Source organism: Salminus brasiliensis, chromosome 9 (genome assembly GCF_030463535.1).
Source record: "Salminus brasiliensis chromosome 9, fSalBra1.hap2, whole genome shotgun sequence".
Taxonomy (NCBI): Eukaryota; Metazoa; Chordata; class Actinopteri; order Characiformes; family Bryconidae; genus Salminus; species Salminus brasiliensis.
In genome coordinates this window covers 38,623,581-38,642,286 of record NC_132886.1, presented here as the reverse complement: position 1 = coordinate 38,642,286, position 18,706 = coordinate 38,623,581, and the positions used below count along the sequence as shown (strand labels likewise).

Sequence of the window (18,706 nt, the reverse complement as noted above, 5' to 3'; positions counted from 1 at the left end):
AGGTTGATAAGCTAATGACAGGCTATCTTGCACCTCTTGAAGTAGCCCCAGTAGGATGGATATCAACTTAATGTCTTGGGTAGATCACCACAAACCCTGAAACACCAAGATTTGACCCCCTCAGAGTACCAGCGTCCCTGCTCCTGTGAAACACATTAAGCTTAGACCAAACACTTGAAAGCAAGACACCTTTATTAAATGAAGTCAGGTTTTGCTCAAGAAGAGATTGTGAAGTTTGTGTAGATCACTTCTCCACTAGAGACAACCGATACAGGTTGAGAGTTCCATACAGCTGCACCAACATCTCTCCCTAGTGGGGAGAAACAGAAGTAGATTAGTTTCATTGGAGAAATATTTATGGTCTCTACTCCTCAGGAACCTCCTTATCCCAAAGATTGACAAACTAGAGCCACTAAACCTCCAAGAACTCCTACTTACTCCTTCTGTTGCACCTTGGTTCACATGTGGCACCTGCAGTCAGAGAGCACACCGCTGTACTGCAGTGGATGAAGACCTGGGGAACAGATTAAGCCATGAAAGCCAGGCCTTTTGTTTATTGTACAAATGGAGGAGAAATCAAAGGGTTACCCTCTCTTTCAAAGGAGCCATGGAAGCAGGATCCACAAACGTGAACATCTTGAAGACAAAGCGCTTGTAATGGCTAGGATACGGAAGACCAGACGACCCATCAACTGGAACCAGAGTGGTCAGGTAGTGGTCATCTCGGTATGGGCACCTTTGGAGTACAGGTGGTCACCACTAGCTTGTACTGCAGTGCTGGACTACACCAACAGTAGACATGGAGCGAACTTACCCATTCACCAGAAGGTCCCACTGAGGAACGCTGACAGGGTCAGGTGTGGAGGTCGCCCAGCAGCGGTCCAAGACCAGGACAAGATTGGGATCAGTCCTCTCCAACATGCGCACCTCAACGTACACAGGCTCCCTCAGGACCTTGGTCACAGGGTAGTCTGCCGCAGTGTAGTAGGAGGTGTAGGCCACTTGTTCTGTGGAGATCCAGAGGAAGGTGTTACAGAAGCCAGAGACAAAGCACCATAAGCTCCACCAAGATCAATACAGAAGCAGCTCACCTTCCACACAGCCCTTGGTGACACACTGACCATTGCCGAGTCTTAGCTCCACCCTGAGGGGACCAGAAGCCGCTACAGGTAGAGGAGGATCGTTGGAGGACAGCTCAACAGCCAGGGATGCAACGGTAGTGGTAGAATATCTACACTGGAAGTAAAGCCTGGCAGAGGAATCAAGAGGTCAGGAAAAGCCCACAACTTCTGACTGATCAACAGGATCAGGACTCACTCAAAGTGGCTGTCTCGGGTGATGGCGCCAAGGGGTCCCACACCAACTTCATAGGAGGACGACATCTTGTTCTCATAGACCACATAGTCACCAAGCACCTGGTTGGAGGACAAGCACAGGATACGTTTGTGTGGCAGTCTAAAACAATCCCCACCTACTAGAAACCAAAAGCCTCTAGAACCAACCGCTGCTCTTGTGCCACAAGCAGTTACAGGAAACTGGTAGATCGCAAAGTCAGCATTATAGTCCACAACACCACAGGGCCCATCACTGCCTCCCAGCAGGCTGATGGAGTCCAGGCTGAGCCTGGGTAGGGTTGTATCCCTGGCCACCACCAACACAAACTGGCCATCTATGGTGCACTGGACAGTCACTGGAAACAAGAATAAAAAGTTTTATAGTTGACCATCATAAGATCAGCACCAATAAAACAAGTCAATTAGCTGAAACCTTCACCTGCTTTCCCATAGAAGCACTGCTGTCCATCAAAACAGCAGTTTATGGCAGCACACTGAGAAGCATCTATGCCAGGTTCTCCACAAGGAATCTTGTCAGCATCAGCCAGTCTGCATTTATCAAAGGTGGTCACCTGTGGCTGAGGATCATAACTTGGAGGTGCAAATGGCCCGGGAAGCTGAGGAGGAACCGGCCTAGGCTGCTGAGGAGCAAATGGCCCGGGAAGCTGAGGAGGTAGCGGCCTAGGCTGCTGAGGAGCGAGTGGCCCAGGAAGCTGAGGAGGTAGCGGCCTAGGCTGCTGAGGAGCGAGTGGCCCAGGAAGCTGAGGAGGTAGCGGCCTAGGCTGCTGAGGAGCGAGTGGCCCAGGAAGCTGAGGAGGTAGCGGCCTAGGCTGCTGAGGAGCGAGTGGTCCCAGTTGCTGAGGAGGAAAGGGCCCAGGTTGCTTCTCTGCTTGTAGACTCCATGAGGTCACAGCAGCATTGCTTAGACCATTCAACCCAAAAACCACAACTATTATAGCTCCCCACATTTCCCCCATAGTTCCTAGACCTCTCAAACTAAGAAGTAACATTCAACCACTCTGCTGACCTTTTATTGCGTCTTACCTGCCAATTGTGAAAAGCCCCTCCTCCTACACTTGTAGCACTCAATAATGTTCCAGCCCTGTGCAATCAGGAGCTGCGTTAGTGTGCCGTTCACATTTAAGTGGTAATCAAGATGTAAAGATCTAGCCCTGTTTATCTCCAATGGGCCTCATTCATTAATATCTTCCCACATTTTCCCATCTGTTCTTGAGGGAAGTCTAGGTGGGATTTCTGATGTGTCTTTGTGAAATCAGATTGTTTCAAATGTGTGAATGAGTCCTGAGAAGGAGCCTTTATAAACCAGTGCTAGCACTGTATGGCTTTGGGATAAACCTAGAAACTAAACCCTTACCCACTCGAGTGCACCCTCTAGTGTCTGAACAAGCTAGAGGACATTATCAAGTGGTGGTGGATAAAGAGCCCAAACCATGTCTACTAGCTACCCGTCTGGTATATAGTTGTGGTCAGAAGTTCAGATAAAAAAGGGGAGGTGGAGGGTTGAGCAGACTTGTAAGAACATTGTAGGAATTAGGGCCCAGGAGTTTCAGACATGTTCCTCCTCCCCAAATTGAGTTATTTCATAACTCCACTATGCTAGTTCAGACCATTCCTTCAGCATGTGGGATTTGGGAATAGACAGTTAGAAGTGGGTGAACCCTGGTGTTCAGGGGGCTTCTGCCTTGGTAGGAGACAAGTCCCTAAAAGCTACAAATGAATCAGAGACAGTTCCCAAGTCTTTGACCATGTTGGCAGTATGTAGGGTACCTTTTGAGGAAGCTAGGTTCAGTAGGGGAAGCCAGCCTCCTCTGGAGATTATGGGAGTGGAGGCAAGAGAAGCTTTATAGTAACAATGGTTGTACAGTGGAGATGGCTGGTCGGAGGCAAGGTTGCTTGTGAGTATTCAAGCATGTAGCAAGAGTGGGCTAGACTGAAGAGGTCCATGGGCAGCAAGGGAAGCACTTTGTAAAAGACATAAAATCTTAAGATAAATTATTTGTAGGGGCTTAAAGTTGCCCTGCAGGCTAACTCATTGCCACTATGGACCAGGGATTACAAGTTTGAATCCTGAGCCAAGCCACTTTGCCATCAGCAAACAGAGTCTGAGAGAGCACAATTGGCCACTCCTCCCCCCCCAGCTCATGCTTAAAGCAATGCTGGCCAGCACAGACTTCTGTTAGCTGGTGTGGCGGAGCTAGGGACCCAGCCTTTGCCACCAATACAAGCAACCATTATACCCAGTGTAGTGGCAACAGCGGCACTAGCCCTTCAGCAGTGTTGTATACAGGGGATTGACAGAAGGCCATGTGTCCAGGCTTTTTTCTGTCCTGGCACCAAAGTGGTGGAACGAGCTACCCCTGGGTGTCCGAACGGCCGAGTCGCTCGCTGTCTTCAAACGCAGACTGAAGACCCACCTCTTCAGAGAGTACTTGGATGATTAGTTCTATGGTCGCCTTATTGTATTGTGTTTAGCAATGTCTAAGCTTAGAGGTATCTTTTGAATTATTAGCCTATTCTAACTAGCGAAGGTTTTCTTGGGTAAATAGCAAAGCACTTTGTAAGTCGCTCTGGATAAGAGCGTCTGCTAAATGCCGTAAATGTAAATGTCCCAATTCTGCACAAAGCTATCAAATGCCTTGAACGCTCTGATGACTTTTACCCACCTTGCCCCAGCGCCAAGAAGAGCTTAAGGAAAGAACTAGGACAGGGCTGAAGCCTATTTCAGGATAGGTTTCAACTTTGTTGAAACCAATTTTGGAGAGGAGGTGTGAACAAACAACCCAGGCACAGCATTTGAAAGAAAGACAGCTTTATTGAATGAAGATCAGGTCTCAGTCAAGCCGAGGCAGCCCAGCTTGTGTGTAGATCACTTCTCCACTGGATACAACTGAGACAGGAGAGTTCCTCACAGCTGCACCAACATCTCTCCCTGTTGGAGAAGTAACAGATTAGTAGGGTCTAAGATTTTGCCCAGTGGTTGCAATCCAGAGCACTGGTCCATCATTCCTCAGGTACTCTGACTGGCTGGACAATCATTGACCTACAGAAACCAAAGCCAATAACTCCTACTTACTCCTCCTGTTGCACCTTGGTTCACAAGTGGCACCTGCAGTCGGAGAGCACACCGCTGTACTGCAGTGGATGAAGACCTGGGGAACAGATTAAGCCATTAAAGCCAAGCCCTTTACTTATTGTACAAATGGAGGAGAAATCAAAGGGTTACCCTCTCTTTCAAAGGAACCATGGAAGCAGGATCCACAAACGTGAACATCTTGAAGATAAAGCGCTTGTAATGGCTAGGGTACGGAAGACCAGACGACCCATCAACTGGAACCAGAGTGGTCAGGTAGCGGTCATCTCGGTATGGGCACCTTTGGAGTACAGCATGTCACCACTAGCCTGTACAGAAGTGCTGGACTACACCAACAGTAGACATGGAGCCAACTTACCCATTCACCAGAAGGTCCCATTGAGGAACGCTGACAGGGTCAGGTGTGGAGGTCGCCCAACAGCGGTCCAAGACCAGGACAAGATTGGGATCAGTCCTCTCCAACATGCGCACCTCAACATACACAGGCTCCCTCAGGACCTTGGTCACAGGGTAGTCTGCCGCAGTGTAGTAGGAGGTGTAGGCCACTTGTTCTGTGGAGATCCAGAGGAAGGTGTTACAGAAGCCAGAAACAAAGCTTCATAAGCTCCACAAAGATCAATACAGAAGCAGCTCACCTTGCACACAGCCCTTGGTGACACACTGACCATTGCCGAGTCTTAGCTCCACCCTGAGGGGACCAGAAGCCGCTACAGGTAGAGGAGGATCGTTGGAGGACAGCTCAACAGCCAGGGACGCAACGGTAGTGGTAGAATATCTACACTGGAAGTAAAGCCTGGCAAAGGAATCAAGAGGTCAGTAAAAGCCCACAACTTCTGACTGATCAACAGGATCAGGACTCACTCAAAGTGGCTGTCTCGGGTGATGGCGCCAAGGGGTCCCACACCAACTTCATAAGAGGAGGACATCTTGTTCTCATAGACCACATAGTCACCAAGCACCTGGTTGGAGGACAAGCACAGGATACGTTTGTGTGGGGGTCTAAAACAAGCCCCACCTACCAGAAACCAAAAGCCTCTAGAACCAACCATTGCTCTTGTGCCACAAGCAGTTACAGGAAACTGGTAGATCGCAAAGTCAGCATTATAGTCCACAACACCACAGGGCCCATCACTGCCTCCCAGCAGGCTGATGGAGTCCAGGCTGAGCCTGGGTAGGGTTGTATCCCTGGCCACCACCAACACAAACTGGCCATCTATGGTGCACTGGACAGTCACTAGAAACAAGAGAAAGATTAGTTCACAGGGAGCAAGTTTTAGCCCCAACACAAGTCAAGCAAAGTTTATTCCCTTACCTGCTTTCCCATAGTAGCACTGCTGTCCATCAAAACAGCAGTTTATGGCAGCACACTGAGAAGCATCTATGCCAGGTTCTCCACAAGGAATCTTGTCAGCATCAGCCAGTCTGCATTTATCAAAGGTGGTCACCTGTGGCTGAGGATCATATCTTGGAGGGGCAAATAGCCCAGGAAGCTGAGGAGGAAGCGGCCTAGGCTGCTGAGGAGCAAGTGGTCCAGGAAGCTGAGGAGCAAGTGGTCCAGGAAGCTGAGGTGGTACCGGCCTAGGCTGCTGAGGTGGTACCGGTCCAGGAAGCTGAGGAGCAAGCGGTCCAGGAAGCTGAGGAGCAAGCGGTCCAGGAAGCTGAGGAGCAAGCGGTCCAGGAAGCTGAGGAGCAAGCGGTCCAGGAAGCTGAGGAGCAAGCGGTCCAGGAAGCTGAGGAGGAAGCGGCCTAGGCTGTTGAGGAGCAGGTGACCCAGGAAGCTGAGAAGGTAGCGGCCTAGGCTGCTGAGGAGCGAGTGGCCCAGGAAGCTGAGGAGGTAGCGGCCTAGGCTGCTGAGGAGCGAGTGGTCCAGGAAGCTCAGAAAATAACGGCCTAGGCTGCTGAGGAGCGAGTGGCCCAGGAAGCTGAGGATTTTGAGGTTGCTTCTCTGCTTGCAAATTCCATGAAGTTACAGCTGCATAGCTCAGACCATTCAACCAAATCACAAGAACTGCTGTAGCTCCCCATAATTTCCCCATCTTTCCCAGATCTCTCACACTAGAGAATAATTTCCTTTGTGTTTGCTGACCTTTTTATTGCGTCTTACCTGCTAATTGTGAAACGCTCCTCCTCCTACACCTGTAGACCTCAATAATGTACCAGCCCTGTGCAATCAGGGGCTGCATTAGTGCTGCTTAGAACAAGATCAAGACCCTATTTATTCTCAATGGGCCTCGTTCATCAATGTCTTCCCAAGACGTTTCTTCAATTTGTTCTTGAGAAAAGTTCTAACGAAAAGTCGACGTCAGATTCATGATGTTTTCTTAATCTGCAGAATTGTTCACACCTCTTATAACGATGAACCTCATTGTCCTCGAAAACTGAACAAATCCAAAATAATAAATGTATCGGTGCATTTACTGCTCTTATGGCTTTTAGGAGGACATTTCTTTATTAGAAAGTTTGGTGGTGTTGGAGAATGTCTCCTGCTTTGTTCAGATGCTAGAAGGTGCACTGGCCCAAGTCCAGAATGATTGGATCCATATGGAGCTTTTCAGCAATGAAGCCACATATATACAAATGGGAAACTCAGGATTCAACTTGATACATGTAGTAAAGAAAACTCAGGGTGTGTATTGTTTCCAGCTCTGTGCTTCTGAGTTTTGGGTATGCCTTTCAGCGCCCAAATGTCTTCACTAGTTATCCATCTGGTATACAGGATGGCAGCCTCACATTCTATAGTGATGTAAAGCTCGCTTGGCTGTAGACACTGCCACTGGTGTTCCAACAGCTTCCACGTCCTGACAGGCCTGTGCCTTGGTAGTTATGTAGGCATTCCTGTCCCTCTGAACCAATTTTCTCTCAGCTGAGGATTACCATTTGGGGCTTCTTCCAGGCCTGGTCAATGTGGCTACAACATGCAGTAATTTGTACTTATGCACAACTGTATGAATTAATCTAGCAATATGCAGGGGTTTAGAAAGGTCTCCAAGAGACAGACATTCCTGATTGGTCCAACTCGATAATGATGATTCTCACATCTGAACTCCACTCCTTTGACTGTCTTAATGGACTCTGTTGGTCAAGCCATTAAGCACCATCAAACTCTTACACTGAAGCTTCCAGCACTGATCAATACCAATCACTAAGAGAAAGCAAGGAGGCCTTGTTAAGCCCCCAAACCATATTTTACAGGTTAAGATGCATCCCCCAAACTGCTGGGCAGGAACACTTACATATGTTACCAATTTGGGCACAATGTTAATAGAAATGTATGGTGAAACATTCAGACCTGGGATTTACCCAGCACAACTAGAGCACACAGGCTTGCTAAAATGCTAAGACTAACATTGCCCATCAATCAATATGGCTTTTGTTCCCCAGTGTCATTTATGGGACAAGAAGCACCACCTATTGGCAGCAGGAAAAGTGGCATACAGACCACTCCGGGTTTCTGCAGTTATCGTCCATTGCCAGTAGTCCTCAATCCACTGACCATGTGCAGATTCAGGAGAGCTTATCAGCACCAGAGTACCTCAGTCTCAAGTGGCAAGAGTTTGCTTTACAACTGCAAAATTGAACCTGCTTGGTTCAGGGGACGCCACCAACTGATCCCCCAACCAGGACAGCACAGGTACCAAGTCTTCCGAATCTAGCCAATACAGTTCACACCCCTGTCCTGTGCAGGTTACCAGCTGGTTGTTGATGTGCATAATTGTAAACACTGTAAAGGGAAAAGAAAAACCAGACATGGCCTTTGAAAGCAAGACGCCTTTTATTACTGAAAGCAGAGCAACATCACTCAAGCTGAGGTGGCACAGTTTGGGTGTAGATCACTTCTCCACTAGACACAACCGATACAGGATGGGAGTTCCTTATAGCCGCACCAGTGTCCCTCCCTGGTGGGAAGAAACAGAAGGTTAGAAGAATAGAGACATTCTTTGGCAGTGGTTGAGAGCTAGTCCTCAGGGACTGACCAACCTATTAACTAAAACACAAGAACTCCTACTTACTCCTCCTGTTGCACCTTGGTTCACAGGTGGCACCTGCAGTCGGAGAGCACACCGCTGTACTGCAGTGGATGAAGACCTGGGGAACAGATTAAGCCATTAAAGCCAGGCCCTTTACTTATTGTACAAATGGAGGAGAAATCAAAGGGTTACCCTCTCTTTCAAAGGAGCCATGGAAGCAGGATCCACAAACGTGAACATCTTGAAGACAAAGCGCTTGTAATGGCTAGGGTACGGAAGACCAGACGACCCATCCACTGGAACCAGAGTGGTCAGGTAGTGGTCATCTCGGTATGGGCACCTTTGGAGTACAGCATGTCACCACTAGCCTGTACAGAAGTGCTGGACTACACCAACAGTAGACATGGAGCCAACTTACCCATTCACCAGAAGGTCCCACTGAGGTACGCTGACAGGGTCGGGTGTGGAGGTCGCCCAGCAGTGGTCCAAGACCAGGACAAGATTGGGATCAGTCCTCTCCAACATGCGCACCTCAACATACACAGGCTCCCTCAGGACCTTGGTCACAGGGTAGTCTGCCGCAGTGTAGTAGGAGGTGTAGGCCACTTGTTCTGTGGAGATCCAGAGGAAGGTGTTACAGAAGCCAGAAACAAAGCTTCATAAGCTCCACAAAGATCAATACAGAAGCAGCTCACCTTGCACACAGCCCTTGGTGACACACTGACCATTGCCAAGTCTAAGCTCCACCCTGAGGGGACCAGAAGCCGCTACAGGTAGAGGAGGATCGTTGGAGGACAGCTCAACAGCCAGGGATGCAACGGTAGTGGTAGAATATCTACACTGGATGTAAAGCCTGGCAGAGGAATCAAGAGGTCAGTAAAAGCCCACAACTTCTGACTGATCAACAGGATCAGGACTCACTCAAAGTGGCTGTCTCGGGTGATGGCGCCAAGGGGTCCCACACCAACTTCATAGGAGGAGGACATCTTGTTCTCATAGACCACATAGTCACCAAGCACCTGGTTGGAGGACAAGCACAGGACACGTTTGTGGGGGGGGGGGTCTAAAACAAGCCCCACCTACCAGAAACCAAAAGCCTCTAGAACCAACCGCTGCTCTTGTGCCACAAGCAGTTACAGGAAACTGGTAGATCGCAAAGTCAGCATTATAGTCCACAACACCACAGGGCCCATCACTGCCTCCCAGCAGGCTGATGGAGTCCAGGCTGAGCCTGGGTAGGGTTGTATCCCTGGCCACCACCAACACAAACTGGCCATCTATGGTGCACTGGACGGTCACTAGGAACAAGAGAAAGATTAGTTCACAGGGAGCAAGTTTTAGCCCCAACACAAGTCAAGCAAAGTTTATTCCCTTACCTGCTTTCCCATAGTAGCACTGCTGTCCATCAAAACAGCAGTTTATGGCAGCACACTGAGAAGCATCTATGCCAGGTTCTCCACAAGGAATCTTGTCAGCATCAGCCAGTCTGCATTTATCAAAGGTGGTCACCTGTGGCTGAGGATCATATCTTGGAGGGGCAAATAGCCCAGGAAGCTGAGGAGGAAGCGGCCTAGGCTGCTGAGGAGCAAGTGGTCCAGGAAGCTGAGGAGCAAGTGGTCCAGGAAGCTGAGGTGGTACCGGCCTAGGCTGCTGAGGAGCAGGTGGCCCAGGAAGCTGAGGAGGAAGCGGCCTAGGCTGTTGAGGAGCAAGTGGTCCAGGAAGCTGAGGAGCAAGTGGTCCAGGAAGCTGAGGAGGAAGCGGCCTAGGCTGCTGAGGAGCAAGTGGTCCAGGAAGCTGAGGAGGAAGCGGCCTAGGCTGCTGAGGACCAAGTGGTCCAGGAAGCTGAGGAGGAAGCGGCCTAGGCTGTTGAGGAGCAGGTGACCCAGGAAGCTGAGGAGGTAGCGGCCTAGGCTGCTGAGGAGCAGGTGACCCTGGAAGCTGAGGAGGTAGCGGCCTAGGCTGCTGAGGAGCGAGTGGCCCAGGAAGCTGAGGAGGTAGCGGCCTAGGCTGCTGAGGAGCGAGTGGTCCAGGAAGCTCAGAAAATAACGGCCTAGGCTGCTGAGGAGCGAGTGGCCCAGGAAGCTGAGGATTTTGAGGTTGCTTCTCTGCTTGCAAATTCCATGAAGTTACAGCTGCATAGCTCAGACCATTCAACCAAATCACAAGAACTGCTGCAGCTCCCCATAATTTCCCCATCTTTCCCAGATCTCTCACACTAGAGAATAATTTCCTTTGTGTTTGCTGACCTTTTTATTGCGTCTTACCTGCTAATTGTGAAACGCTCCTCCTCCTACACCTGTAGACCTCAATAATGTACCAGCCCTGTGCAATCAGGGGCTGCATTAGTGCTGCTTAGAACAAGATCAAGACCCTATTTATTCTCAATGGGCCTCGTTCATCAATGTCTTCCCAAGACGTTTCTTCAATTTGTTCTTGAGAAAAGTTTTAACGAAAAGTCGACGTCAGATTCATGATGTTTTCTTAATCTGCAGAATTGTTCACACCTCTTATAACGATGAACCTCATTGTCCTCGAAAACTGAACAAATCCAAAATAATAAATGTATCGGTGCATTTACTGCTCTTATGGCTTTTAGGAGGACATTTCTTCATTAGAAAGTTTGGTGGTGTTGGAGAATGTCTCCTGCTTTGTTCAGATGCTAGAAGGTGCACTGGCCCAAGTCCAGAATGATTGGATCCATATGGAGCTTTTCAGCAATGAAGCCACATATATACAAATGGGAAACTCAGGATTCAACTTGATACATGTAGTAAAGAAAACTCAGGGTGTGTATTGTTTCCAGCTCTGTGCTTCTGAGTTTTGGGTATGCCTTTCAGCGCCCAAATGTCTTCACTAGTTATCCATCTGGTATACAGGATGGCAGCCTCACATTCTATAGTGATGTAAAGCTTGCTTGGCTGTAGACACTGCCACTGGTGTTCCAACAGCTTCCACGTCCTGACAGGCCTGTGCCTTGGTAGTTATGTAGGCATTCCTGTCCCTCTGAACCAATTTTCTCTCAGCTGAGGATTACCATTTGGGGCTTCTTCCAGGCCTGGTCAATGTGGCTACAACATGCAGTAATTTGTACTTATGCACAACTGTATGAATTAATCTAGCAATATGCAGGGGTTTAGAAAGGTCTCCAAGAGACAGACATTCCTGATTGGTCCAACTCGATAATGATTCTCACATCTGAACTCCACTCCTTTGACTGTCTTAATGGACTCTGTTGGTCAAGCCATTAAGCACCATCAAACTCTTACACTGAAGCTTCCAGCACTCATCAATACCAATCACTAAGAGAAAGCAAGGAGGCCTTGTTAACCTGTAAAAGATGGTTTGGGGGCTTATGATGCAACCCCCAAACTACTGAGCAGGAACACTTACATATGTTACCAATTTGGGCACAATGTTAATAGAAATGTATGGTGAAACATTCAGACCTGGGATTTACCCAGCAGAACTAGAGCACACAGGCTTGCTAAAATGCTAAGACTAACATTGCCCATCAATCAATATGGCTTTTGTTCCCCAGTGTCATTTATGGGACAAGAAGCACCACCTATTGGCAGCAGGAAAAGTGGCATACAGACCACTCCGGGTTTCTGCAGTTATCGTCCATTGCCAGTAGTCCTCAATCCACTGACCATGTGCAGATTCAGGAGAGCTTATCAGCACCAGAGTACCTCAGTCTTAAGTGGCAAGAGTTTGCTTTACAACTGCAAAATTGAACCTGCTTGGTTCAGGGGACGCCACCAACTGATCCCCCAACCAGGACAGCACAGGTACCAAGTCTTCCGAATCTAGCCAATACAGTTCACACCCCTGTCCTGTGCAGGTTACCAGCTGGTTGTTGATGTGCATAATTGTAAACACTGTAAAGGGAAAAGAAAAACCAGACATGGCCTTTGAAAGCAAGACGCCTTTTATTACTGAAAGCAGAGCAACATCACTCAAGCTGAGGTGGCACAGTTTGGGTGTAGATCACTTCTCCACTAGACACAACCGATACAGGATGGGAGTTCCTTATAGCCGCACCAGTGTCCCTCCCTGGTGGGAAGAAACAGAAGGTTAGAAGAATAGAGACATTCTTTGGCAGTGGTTGAGAGCTAGTCCTCAGGGACTGACCAACCTATTAACTAAAACACAAGAACTCCTACTTACTCCTCCTGTTGCACCTTGGTTCACAGGTGGCACCTGCAGTCAGAGAGCACACCGCTGTACTGCAGTGGATGAAGACCTGGGGAACAGATTAAGCCATTAAAGCCAGGCCCTTTACTTATTGTACAAATGGAGGAGAAATCAAAGGGTTACCCTCTCTTTCAAAGGAGCCATAGAAGCAGGATCCACAAACGTGAACATCTTGAAGACAAAGCGCTTGTAATGGCTAGGGTACGGAAGACCAGACGACCCATCAACTGGAACCAGAGTGGTCAGGTAGTGGTCATCTCGGTATGGGCACCTTTGGAGTACAGCATGTCACCACTAGCCTGTACAGAAGTGCTGGAATACACCAACAGTAGACATGGAGCCAGCTTACCCATTCACCAGAAGGTCCCACTGAGGTACGCTGACAGGGTCGGGTGTGGAGGTCGCCCAGCAGTGGTCCAAGACCAGGACAAGATTGGGATCAGTCCTCTCCAACATGCGCACCTCAACGTACACAGGCTCCCTCAGGACCTTGGTCACAGGGTAGTCTGCCGCAGTGTAGTAGGAGGTGTAGGCCACTTGTTCTGTGGAGATCCAGAGGAAGGTGTTACAGAAGCCAGAGACAAAGCTTCCTAAGCTCCACAAAGATCAATACAGAAGCAGCTCACCTTCCACACAGCCCTTGGTGACACACTGACCATTGCCGAGTCTTAGCTCCACCCTGAGGGGACCAGAAGCCGCTACAGGTAGAGGAGGATCGTTGGAGGACAGCTCAACAGCCAGGGACACAACGGTAGTGGTAGAATATCTACACTGGAAGTAGAGCCTGGCAGAGGAATCAAGAGGTCAGTAAAAGCCCACAACTTCTGACAGATCCACAGGATCACGACTCACTCAAAGTGGCTGTCTCGGGTGATGGCGCCAAGGGGTCCCACACCAACTTCATAGGAGGAGGACATCTTGTTCTCATAGACCACATAGTCACCAAGCACCTGGTTGGAGGACAAGCACAGGATACGTTTGTGTGGGGGGGGGGGGGTCTAAAACAAGCCCCACCTACCAGAAACCAAAAGCCTCTAGAACCAACCATTGCTCTTGTGCCACAAGCAGTTACAGGAAACTGGTAGATCGCAAAGTCAGCATTATAGTCCACAACACCACAGGGCCCATCACTGCCTCCCAGCAGGCTGATGGAGTCCAGGCTGAGCCTGGGTAGGGTTGTATCCCTGGCCACCACCAACACAAACTGGCCATCTATGGTGCACTGGACAGTCACTAGAAACAAGAGAAAGATTAGTTCACAGGGAGCAAGTTTTAGCCCCAACACAAGTCAAGCAAAGTTTATTCCCTTACCTGCTTTCCCATAGTAGCACTGCTGTCCATCAAAACAGCAGTTTATGGCAGCACACTGAGAAGCATCTATGCCAGGTTCTCCACAAGGAATCTTGTCAGCATCAGCCAGTCTGCATTTATCAAAGGTGGTCACCTGTGGCTGAGGATCATATCTTGGAGGGGCAAATAGCCCAGGAAGCTGAGGAGGAAGCGGCCTAGGCTGCTGAGGAGCAAGTGGTCCAGGAAGCTGAGGAGCAAGTGGTCCAGGAAGCTGAGGTGGTACCGGCCTAGGCTGCTGAGGAGCAGGTGGCCCAGGAAGCTGAGGAGGAAGCGGCCTAGGCTGCTGAGGAGGAAGTGGTCCAGGAAGCTGAGGAGGAAGCGGCCTAGGCTGCTGAGGAGCAAGTGGTCCAGGAAGCTTAGGAGGAAGCGGCCTAGGCTGTTGAGGAGCAGGTGACCCAGGAAGCTGAGGAGGTAGCGGCCTAGGCTGCTGAGGAGCGAGTGGCCCAAGAAGCTGAGGAGCAGGTGGTCCAGGAAGCTGAGGAGCAGGTGGTCCAGGAAGCTGAGGAGCAGGTGGTCCAGGAAGCTGAGGAAGCGGCCTAGACTGCTGAGGAGCGAGTGGCCCAGGAAGCTGAGGAGGAAGCGGCCTAGGCTGCTGAGGAGCGAGTGGCCCAGGAAGCTGAGGAGGAAGCGGCCTAGGCTGCTGAGGAGCGAGTGGCCCAGGAAGCTGAGGAGGTAGCGGCCTAGGCTGCTGAGGAGCGAGTGGTCCAGGTTGCTGAGGAGGTAGCGGCCTAGGCTGCTGAGGAGCGAGTGGTCCAGGTTGCTGAGGAGGAAAGGGCCCAGGTTGCTTCTCTGCTTGTAGACTCCATGAGGCCACAGCAGCATTGCTTAGACCATTCAACCCAAAAACCACAACTACTATAGCTCCCCACATTTCCCCCATAGTTCCTAGACTTTTCAAACTAAGAAGTAACATTCAGCCACTCTGCTGACCTTTTATTGCGTGTTACCTGCCAATTGTGAAAAGCCCCTCCTCCTACACTTGTAGCCCTCAATAATGTTCCAGCCCTGTGCAATCAGGAGCTGCGTTAGTGTGCCGTTCACATTTAAGTGGTAATCAAGATGTAAAGATCTAGCCCTGTTTATCTCCAATGGGCCTCATTCATTAATATCTTCCCACATTTTCCCATCTGTTCTTGAGGGAAGTCTAGGTGGGATTTCTGATGTGTCTTTGTGAAATCAGATTGTTTCAAATGTGTGAATGAGTCCTGAGAAGGAGCCTTTATAAACCAGTGCTAGCACTGTATGGCTTTGGGATAAACCTAGAAACTAAACCCTTACCCACTCGAGTGCACCCTCTAGTGTCTGAACAAGCTAGAGGACATTATCAAGTGGTGGTGGATAAAGAGCCCAAACCATGTCTACTAGCTACCCGTCTGGTATATAGTTGTGGTCAGAAGTTCAGATAAAAAAGGGGAGGTGGAGGGTTGAGCAGACTTGTAAGAACATTGTAGGAATTAGGGCCCAGGAGTTTCAGACATGTTCCTCCTCCCCAAATTGAGTTATTTCATAACTTCACTATGCTAGTTCAGACCATTCCTTCAGCATGTGGGATTTGGGAGAAGACAGTTAGAAGTGGGTGAACCCTGGTGTTCAGGGGGCTTCTGCCTTGGTAGGAGACAAGTCCCTAAAAGCTACAAATGAATCAGAGACAGTTCCCAAGTCTTTGACCATGTTGGCAGTATGTAGGGTACCTTTTGAGGAAGCTAGGTTCAGTAGGGGAAGCCAGCCTCCTCTGGAGATTATGGGAGTGGAGGCAAGAGAAGCTTTATAGTAACAATGGTTGTACAGTGGAGATGGCTGGTCGGAGGCAAGGTTGCTTGTGAGTATTCAAGCATGTAGCAAGAGTGGGCTAGACTGAAGAGGTCCATGGGCAGCAAGGGAAGCACTTTGTAAAAGACATAAAATCTTAAGATAAATTTGTAGGGGCTTAAAGTTGCCCTGCAGGCTAACTCATTGCCACTATGGACCAGGGATTACAAGTTTGAATCCTGAGCCAAGCCACTTTGCCATCAGCAAACAGAGTCTGAGAGAGCACAATTGGCCACTCCTCCCCCCCCAGCTCATGCTTAAAGCAATGCTGGCCAGCACAGACTTCTGTTAGCTGGTGTGGCGGAGCTAGGGACCCAGCCTTTGCCACCAATACAAGCAACCATTATACCCAGTGTAGTGGCAACAGTGGCACTAGCCCTTCAGCAGTGTTGTATACAGGGGATTGACAGAAGGCCATGTGTCCCAATTCTGCACAAAGCTATCAAATGCCTTGAACGCTCTAATGACTTTTACCCACCTTGCCCCAGCGCCAAGAAGAGCTTAAGGAAAGAACTGGGACAGGGCTGAAGCCCATTTCAGGATAGGTTTCAACTTTGTTCACACCTCTCCAAAATTGGTTTCAACAAACAACCCAGGCACAGCATTTGAAAGAAAGACAGCTTTATTGAATGAAGATCAGGTCTCAGTCAAGCCGAGGCAGCCCAGCTTGTGTGTAGATCACTTCTCCACTGGATACAACTGAGACAGGAGAGTTCCTCACAGCTGCACCAACATCTCTCCCTGTTGGAGAAGTAACAGATTAGTAGGGTCTAAGATTTTGCCCAGTGGTTGCAATCCAGAGCACTGGTCCATCATTCCTCAGGTACTCTGACTGGCTGGACAATCATTGACCTACAGAAACCAAAGCCAATAACTCCTACTTACTCCTCCTGTTGCACCTTGGTTCACAAGTGGCACCTGCAGTCGGAGAGCACACCGCTGTACTGCAGTGGATGAAGACCTGGGGAACAGATTAAGCCATTAAAGCCAGGCCTTTTACTTATTGTACAAATTGAGGAGAAATCAAAGGGTTACCCTCTCTTTCAAAGGAGCCATGGAAGCAGGATCCACAAACGTGAACATCTTGAAGACAAAGCGCTTGTAATGGCTAGGATACGGAAGACCAGACGACCCATCAACTGGAACCAGAGTGGTCAGGTAGCGGTCATCTCGGTATGGGCACCTTTGGAGTACAGCATGTCACCACTAGCCTGTACAGAAGTGCTGGACTACACCAACAGTAGACATGGAGCCAACTTACCCATTCACCAGAAGGTCCCACTGAGGAACGCTGACAGGGTCAGGTGTTGAGGTCGCCCAACAGCGGTCCAAGACCAGGACAAGATTGGGATCAGTCCTCTCCAACATGCGCACCTCAACATACACAGGCTCCCTCAGGACCTTGGTCACAGGGTAGTCTGCCGCAGTGTAGTAGGAGGTGTAGGCCACTTGTTCTGTGGAGATCCAGAGGAAGGTGTTACAGAAGCCAGAAACAAAGCTTCATAAGCTCCACAAAGATCAATACAGAAGCAGCTCACCTTGCACACAGCCCTTGGTGACACACTGACCATTGCCGAGTCTTAGCTCCACCCTGAGGGGACCAGAAGCCGCTACAGGTAGAGGAGGATCGTTGGAGGACAGCTCAACAGCCAGGGACGCAACGGTAGTGGTAGAATATCTACACTGGAAGTAAAGCCTGGCAGAGGAATCAAGAGGTCAGTAAAAGCCCACAACTTCTGACTGATCCACAGGATCATGACTCACTCAAAGTGGCTGTCTCGGGTGATGGCGCCAAGGGGTCCCACACCAACTTCATAGGAGGAGGACATCTTGTTCTCATAGACCACATAGTCACCAAGCACCTGGTTGGAGGACAAGCACAGGATACGTTTGTGTGGGGGTCTAAAACAAGCCCCACCTACCAGAAACCAAAAGCCTCTAGAACCAACCATTGCTCTTGTGCCACAAGCAGTTACAGGAAACTGGTAGATCGCAAAGTCAGCATTATAGTCCACAACACCACAGGGCCCATCACTGCCTCCCAGCAGGCTGATGGAGTCCAGGCTGAGCCTGGGTAGGGTTGTATCCCTGGCCACCACCAACACAAACTGGCCATCTATGGTGCACTGGACGGTCACTAGGAACAAGAGAAAGATTAGTTCACAGGGAGCAAGTTTTAGCCCCAACACAAGTCAAGCAAAGTTTATTCCCTTACCTGCTTTCCCATAGTAGCACTGCTGTCCATCAAAACAGCAGTTTATGGCAGCACACTGAGAAGCATCTATGCCAGGTTCTCCACAAGGAATCTTGTCAGCATCAGCCAGTCTGCATTTATCAAAGGTGGTCACCTGTGGCTGAGGATCATATCTTGGAGGGGCAAATAGCCCAGGAAGCTGAGGAGGAAGCGGCCTAGGCTGCTGAGGAGCAAGTGGTCCAGGAAGCTGAGGAGCAAGTGGTCCAGGAAGCTGAGGTGGTACCGGCCTAGGCTGCTGAGGAGCAGGTGGCCCAGGAAGCTGAGGAGGAAGCGGCCTAGGCTGCTGAGGAGCAAGTGGTCCAGAAAGCTGAGGAGGAAGTGGTCCAGAAAGCTGAGGAGGAAGCGGCCTAGGCTGCTGAGGAGCAAGTGGTCCAGGAAGCTGAGGAGGAAGCGGCCTAGGCTGTTGAGGAGCAAGTGGTCCAGGAAGCTGAGGAGGTAGCGGCCTAGGCTGCTGAGGAGCGAGTGGCCCAGGAAGCTGAGGAGGTAGCGGCCTAGGCTGCTGAGGAGCGAGTGGTCCAGGAAGCTCAGAAAATAACGGCCTAGGCTGCTGAGGAGCGAGTGGCCCAGGAAGCTGAGGATTTTGAGGTTGCTTCTCTGCTTCCAAATTCCATGAAGTTACAGCTGCATAGCTCAGACCATTCAACCAAATCACAAGAACTGCTGTAGCTCCCCATAATTTCCCCAT

General features: G+C 49.8%; 5 protein-coding genes across 5 annotated transcripts; all 5 read right to left on the bottom strand.

Annotated features, from left to right (window-relative positions):
• Positions 1-215: 215 nt before the first annotated feature.
• LOC140562806 (zona pellucida sperm-binding protein 4-like) lies at positions 216-2,311 on the bottom strand. Its single transcript, XM_072688660.1, has 8 exons — positions 1,774-2,311; positions 1,503-1,690; positions 1,318-1,415; positions 1,092-1,249; positions 815-1,007; positions 589-736; positions 439-514; positions 216-310 (listed from the first exon to the last, which is right to left on the bottom strand). The coding sequence occupies exons 1-8, from the start codon at positions 2,309-2,311 to the stop codon at positions 216-218; spliced, it is 1,494 nt and encodes a 497-aa protein (XP_072544761.1).
• A 1,875-nt stretch (positions 2,312-4,186) lies between these two features.
• LOC140562805 (zona pellucida sperm-binding protein 4-like) lies at positions 4,187-6,482 on the bottom strand. The gene is made up of 9 exons (XM_072688659.1): positions 6,045-6,482; positions 5,759-5,891; positions 5,493-5,680; positions 5,308-5,405; positions 5,082-5,239; positions 4,805-4,997; positions 4,579-4,726; positions 4,429-4,504; positions 4,187-4,284 (listed from the first exon to the last, which is right to left on the bottom strand). Exons 1-9 carry the CDS (start codon positions 6,480-6,482, stop codon positions 4,187-4,189), a joined length of 1,530 nt encoding a protein of 509 aa, XP_072544760.1.
• A 1,759-nt stretch (positions 6,483-8,241) lies between these two features.
• Positions 8,242-10,610, bottom strand: LOC140562804 (zona pellucida sperm-binding protein 4-like). Its single transcript, XM_072688658.1, has 9 exons — positions 10,225-10,610; positions 9,791-9,918; positions 9,525-9,712; positions 9,336-9,433; positions 9,110-9,267; positions 8,833-9,025; positions 8,607-8,754; positions 8,457-8,532; positions 8,242-8,342 (listed from the first exon to the last, which is right to left on the bottom strand). Exons 1-9 carry the CDS (start codon positions 10,608-10,610, stop codon positions 8,242-8,244), a joined length of 1,476 nt encoding a protein of 491 aa, XP_072544759.1.
• Positions 10,611-12,366: 1,756 nt separating this feature from the next.
• On the bottom strand, positions 12,367-14,838 carry LOC140562803 (zona pellucida sperm-binding protein 4-like). The gene is made up of 8 exons (XM_072688657.1): positions 13,920-14,838; positions 13,654-13,841; positions 13,461-13,558; positions 13,235-13,392; positions 12,958-13,150; positions 12,732-12,879; positions 12,582-12,657; positions 12,367-12,467 (listed from the first exon to the last, which is right to left on the bottom strand). Exons 1-8 carry the CDS (start codon positions 14,836-14,838, stop codon positions 12,367-12,369), a joined length of 1,881 nt encoding a protein of 626 aa, XP_072544758.1.
• Positions 14,839-16,410: 1,572 nt separating this feature from the next.
• Positions 16,411-18,706, bottom strand: LOC140562802 (zona pellucida sperm-binding protein 4-like). The gene is made up of 8 exons (XM_072688656.1): positions 17,983-18,706; positions 17,717-17,904; positions 17,532-17,629; positions 17,306-17,463; positions 17,029-17,221; positions 16,803-16,950; positions 16,653-16,728; positions 16,411-16,508 (listed from the first exon to the last, which is right to left on the bottom strand). The coding sequence occupies exons 1-8, from the start codon at positions 18,704-18,706 to the stop codon at positions 16,411-16,413; spliced, it is 1,683 nt and encodes a 560-aa protein (XP_072544757.1).

Coding starts and splice junctions, on each gene's coding strand:
- LOC140562803 (XM_072688657.1), bottom strand. CDS start 14,838: ATGGGGGAAATGTGGGGAGCTATAGTAGTTGTGGTTTTTGGGTTGAAT. Junction 13,842..13,919: donor GTGCTACTATGGGAAAGCAG/GTAAGGGAATAA, acceptor TCTTGTTTCTAG/TGACTGTCCAGTGCACCATA. Junction 12,658..12,731: donor TGGCTCCTTTGAAAGAGAGG/GTAACCCTTTGA, acceptor TCTGTTCCCCAG/GTCTTCATCCACTGCAGTAC.
- LOC140562805 (XM_072688659.1), bottom strand. CDS start 6,482: ATGGGGAAATTATGGGGAGCTACAGCAGTTCTTGTGATTTGGTTGAAT. Junction 5,681..5,758: donor GTGCTACTATGGGAAAGCAG/GTAAGGGAATAA, acceptor TCTTGTTTCTAG/TGACTGTCCAGTGCACCATA. Junction 4,727..4,804: donor TGGGACCTTCTGGTGAATGG/GTAAGTTGGCTC, acceptor TGTACTCCAAAG/GTGCCCATACCGAGATGACC.
- LOC140562804 (XM_072688658.1), bottom strand. CDS start 10,610: ATGGGGAAATTATGGGGAGCTGCAGCAGTTCTTGTGATTTGGTTGAAT. Junction 9,434..9,524: donor CTTGTGGCACAAGAGCAGCG/GTTGGTTCTAGA, acceptor TCCTCCAACCAG/GTGCTTGGTGACTATGTGGT. Junction 9,026..9,109: donor CACCAAGGGCTGTGTGCAAG/GTGAGCTGCTTC, acceptor GGATCTCCACAG/AACAAGTGGCCTACACCTCC.
- LOC140562806 (XM_072688660.1), bottom strand. CDS start 2,311: ATGGGGGAAATGTGGGGAGCTATAATAGTTGTGGTTTTTGGGTTGAAT. Junction 1,416..1,502: donor CTTGTGGCACAAGAGCAGCG/GTTGGTTCTAGA, acceptor TCCTCCAACCAG/GTGCTTGGTGACTATGTGGT. Junction 515..588: donor TGGCTCCTTTGAAAGAGAGG/GTAACCCTTTGA, acceptor TCTGTTCCCCAG/GTCTTCATCCACTGCAGTAC.
- LOC140562802 (XM_072688656.1), bottom strand. CDS start 18,706: ATGGGGAAATTATGGGGAGCTACAGCAGTTCTTGTGATTTGGTTGAAT. Junction 17,222..17,305: donor CACCAAGGGCTGTGTGCAAG/GTGAGCTGCTTC, acceptor GGATCTCCACAG/AACAAGTGGCCTACACCTCC. Junction 16,729..16,802: donor TGGCTCCTTTGAAAGAGAGG/GTAACCCTTTGA, acceptor TCTGTTCCCCAG/GTCTTCATCCACTGCAGTAC.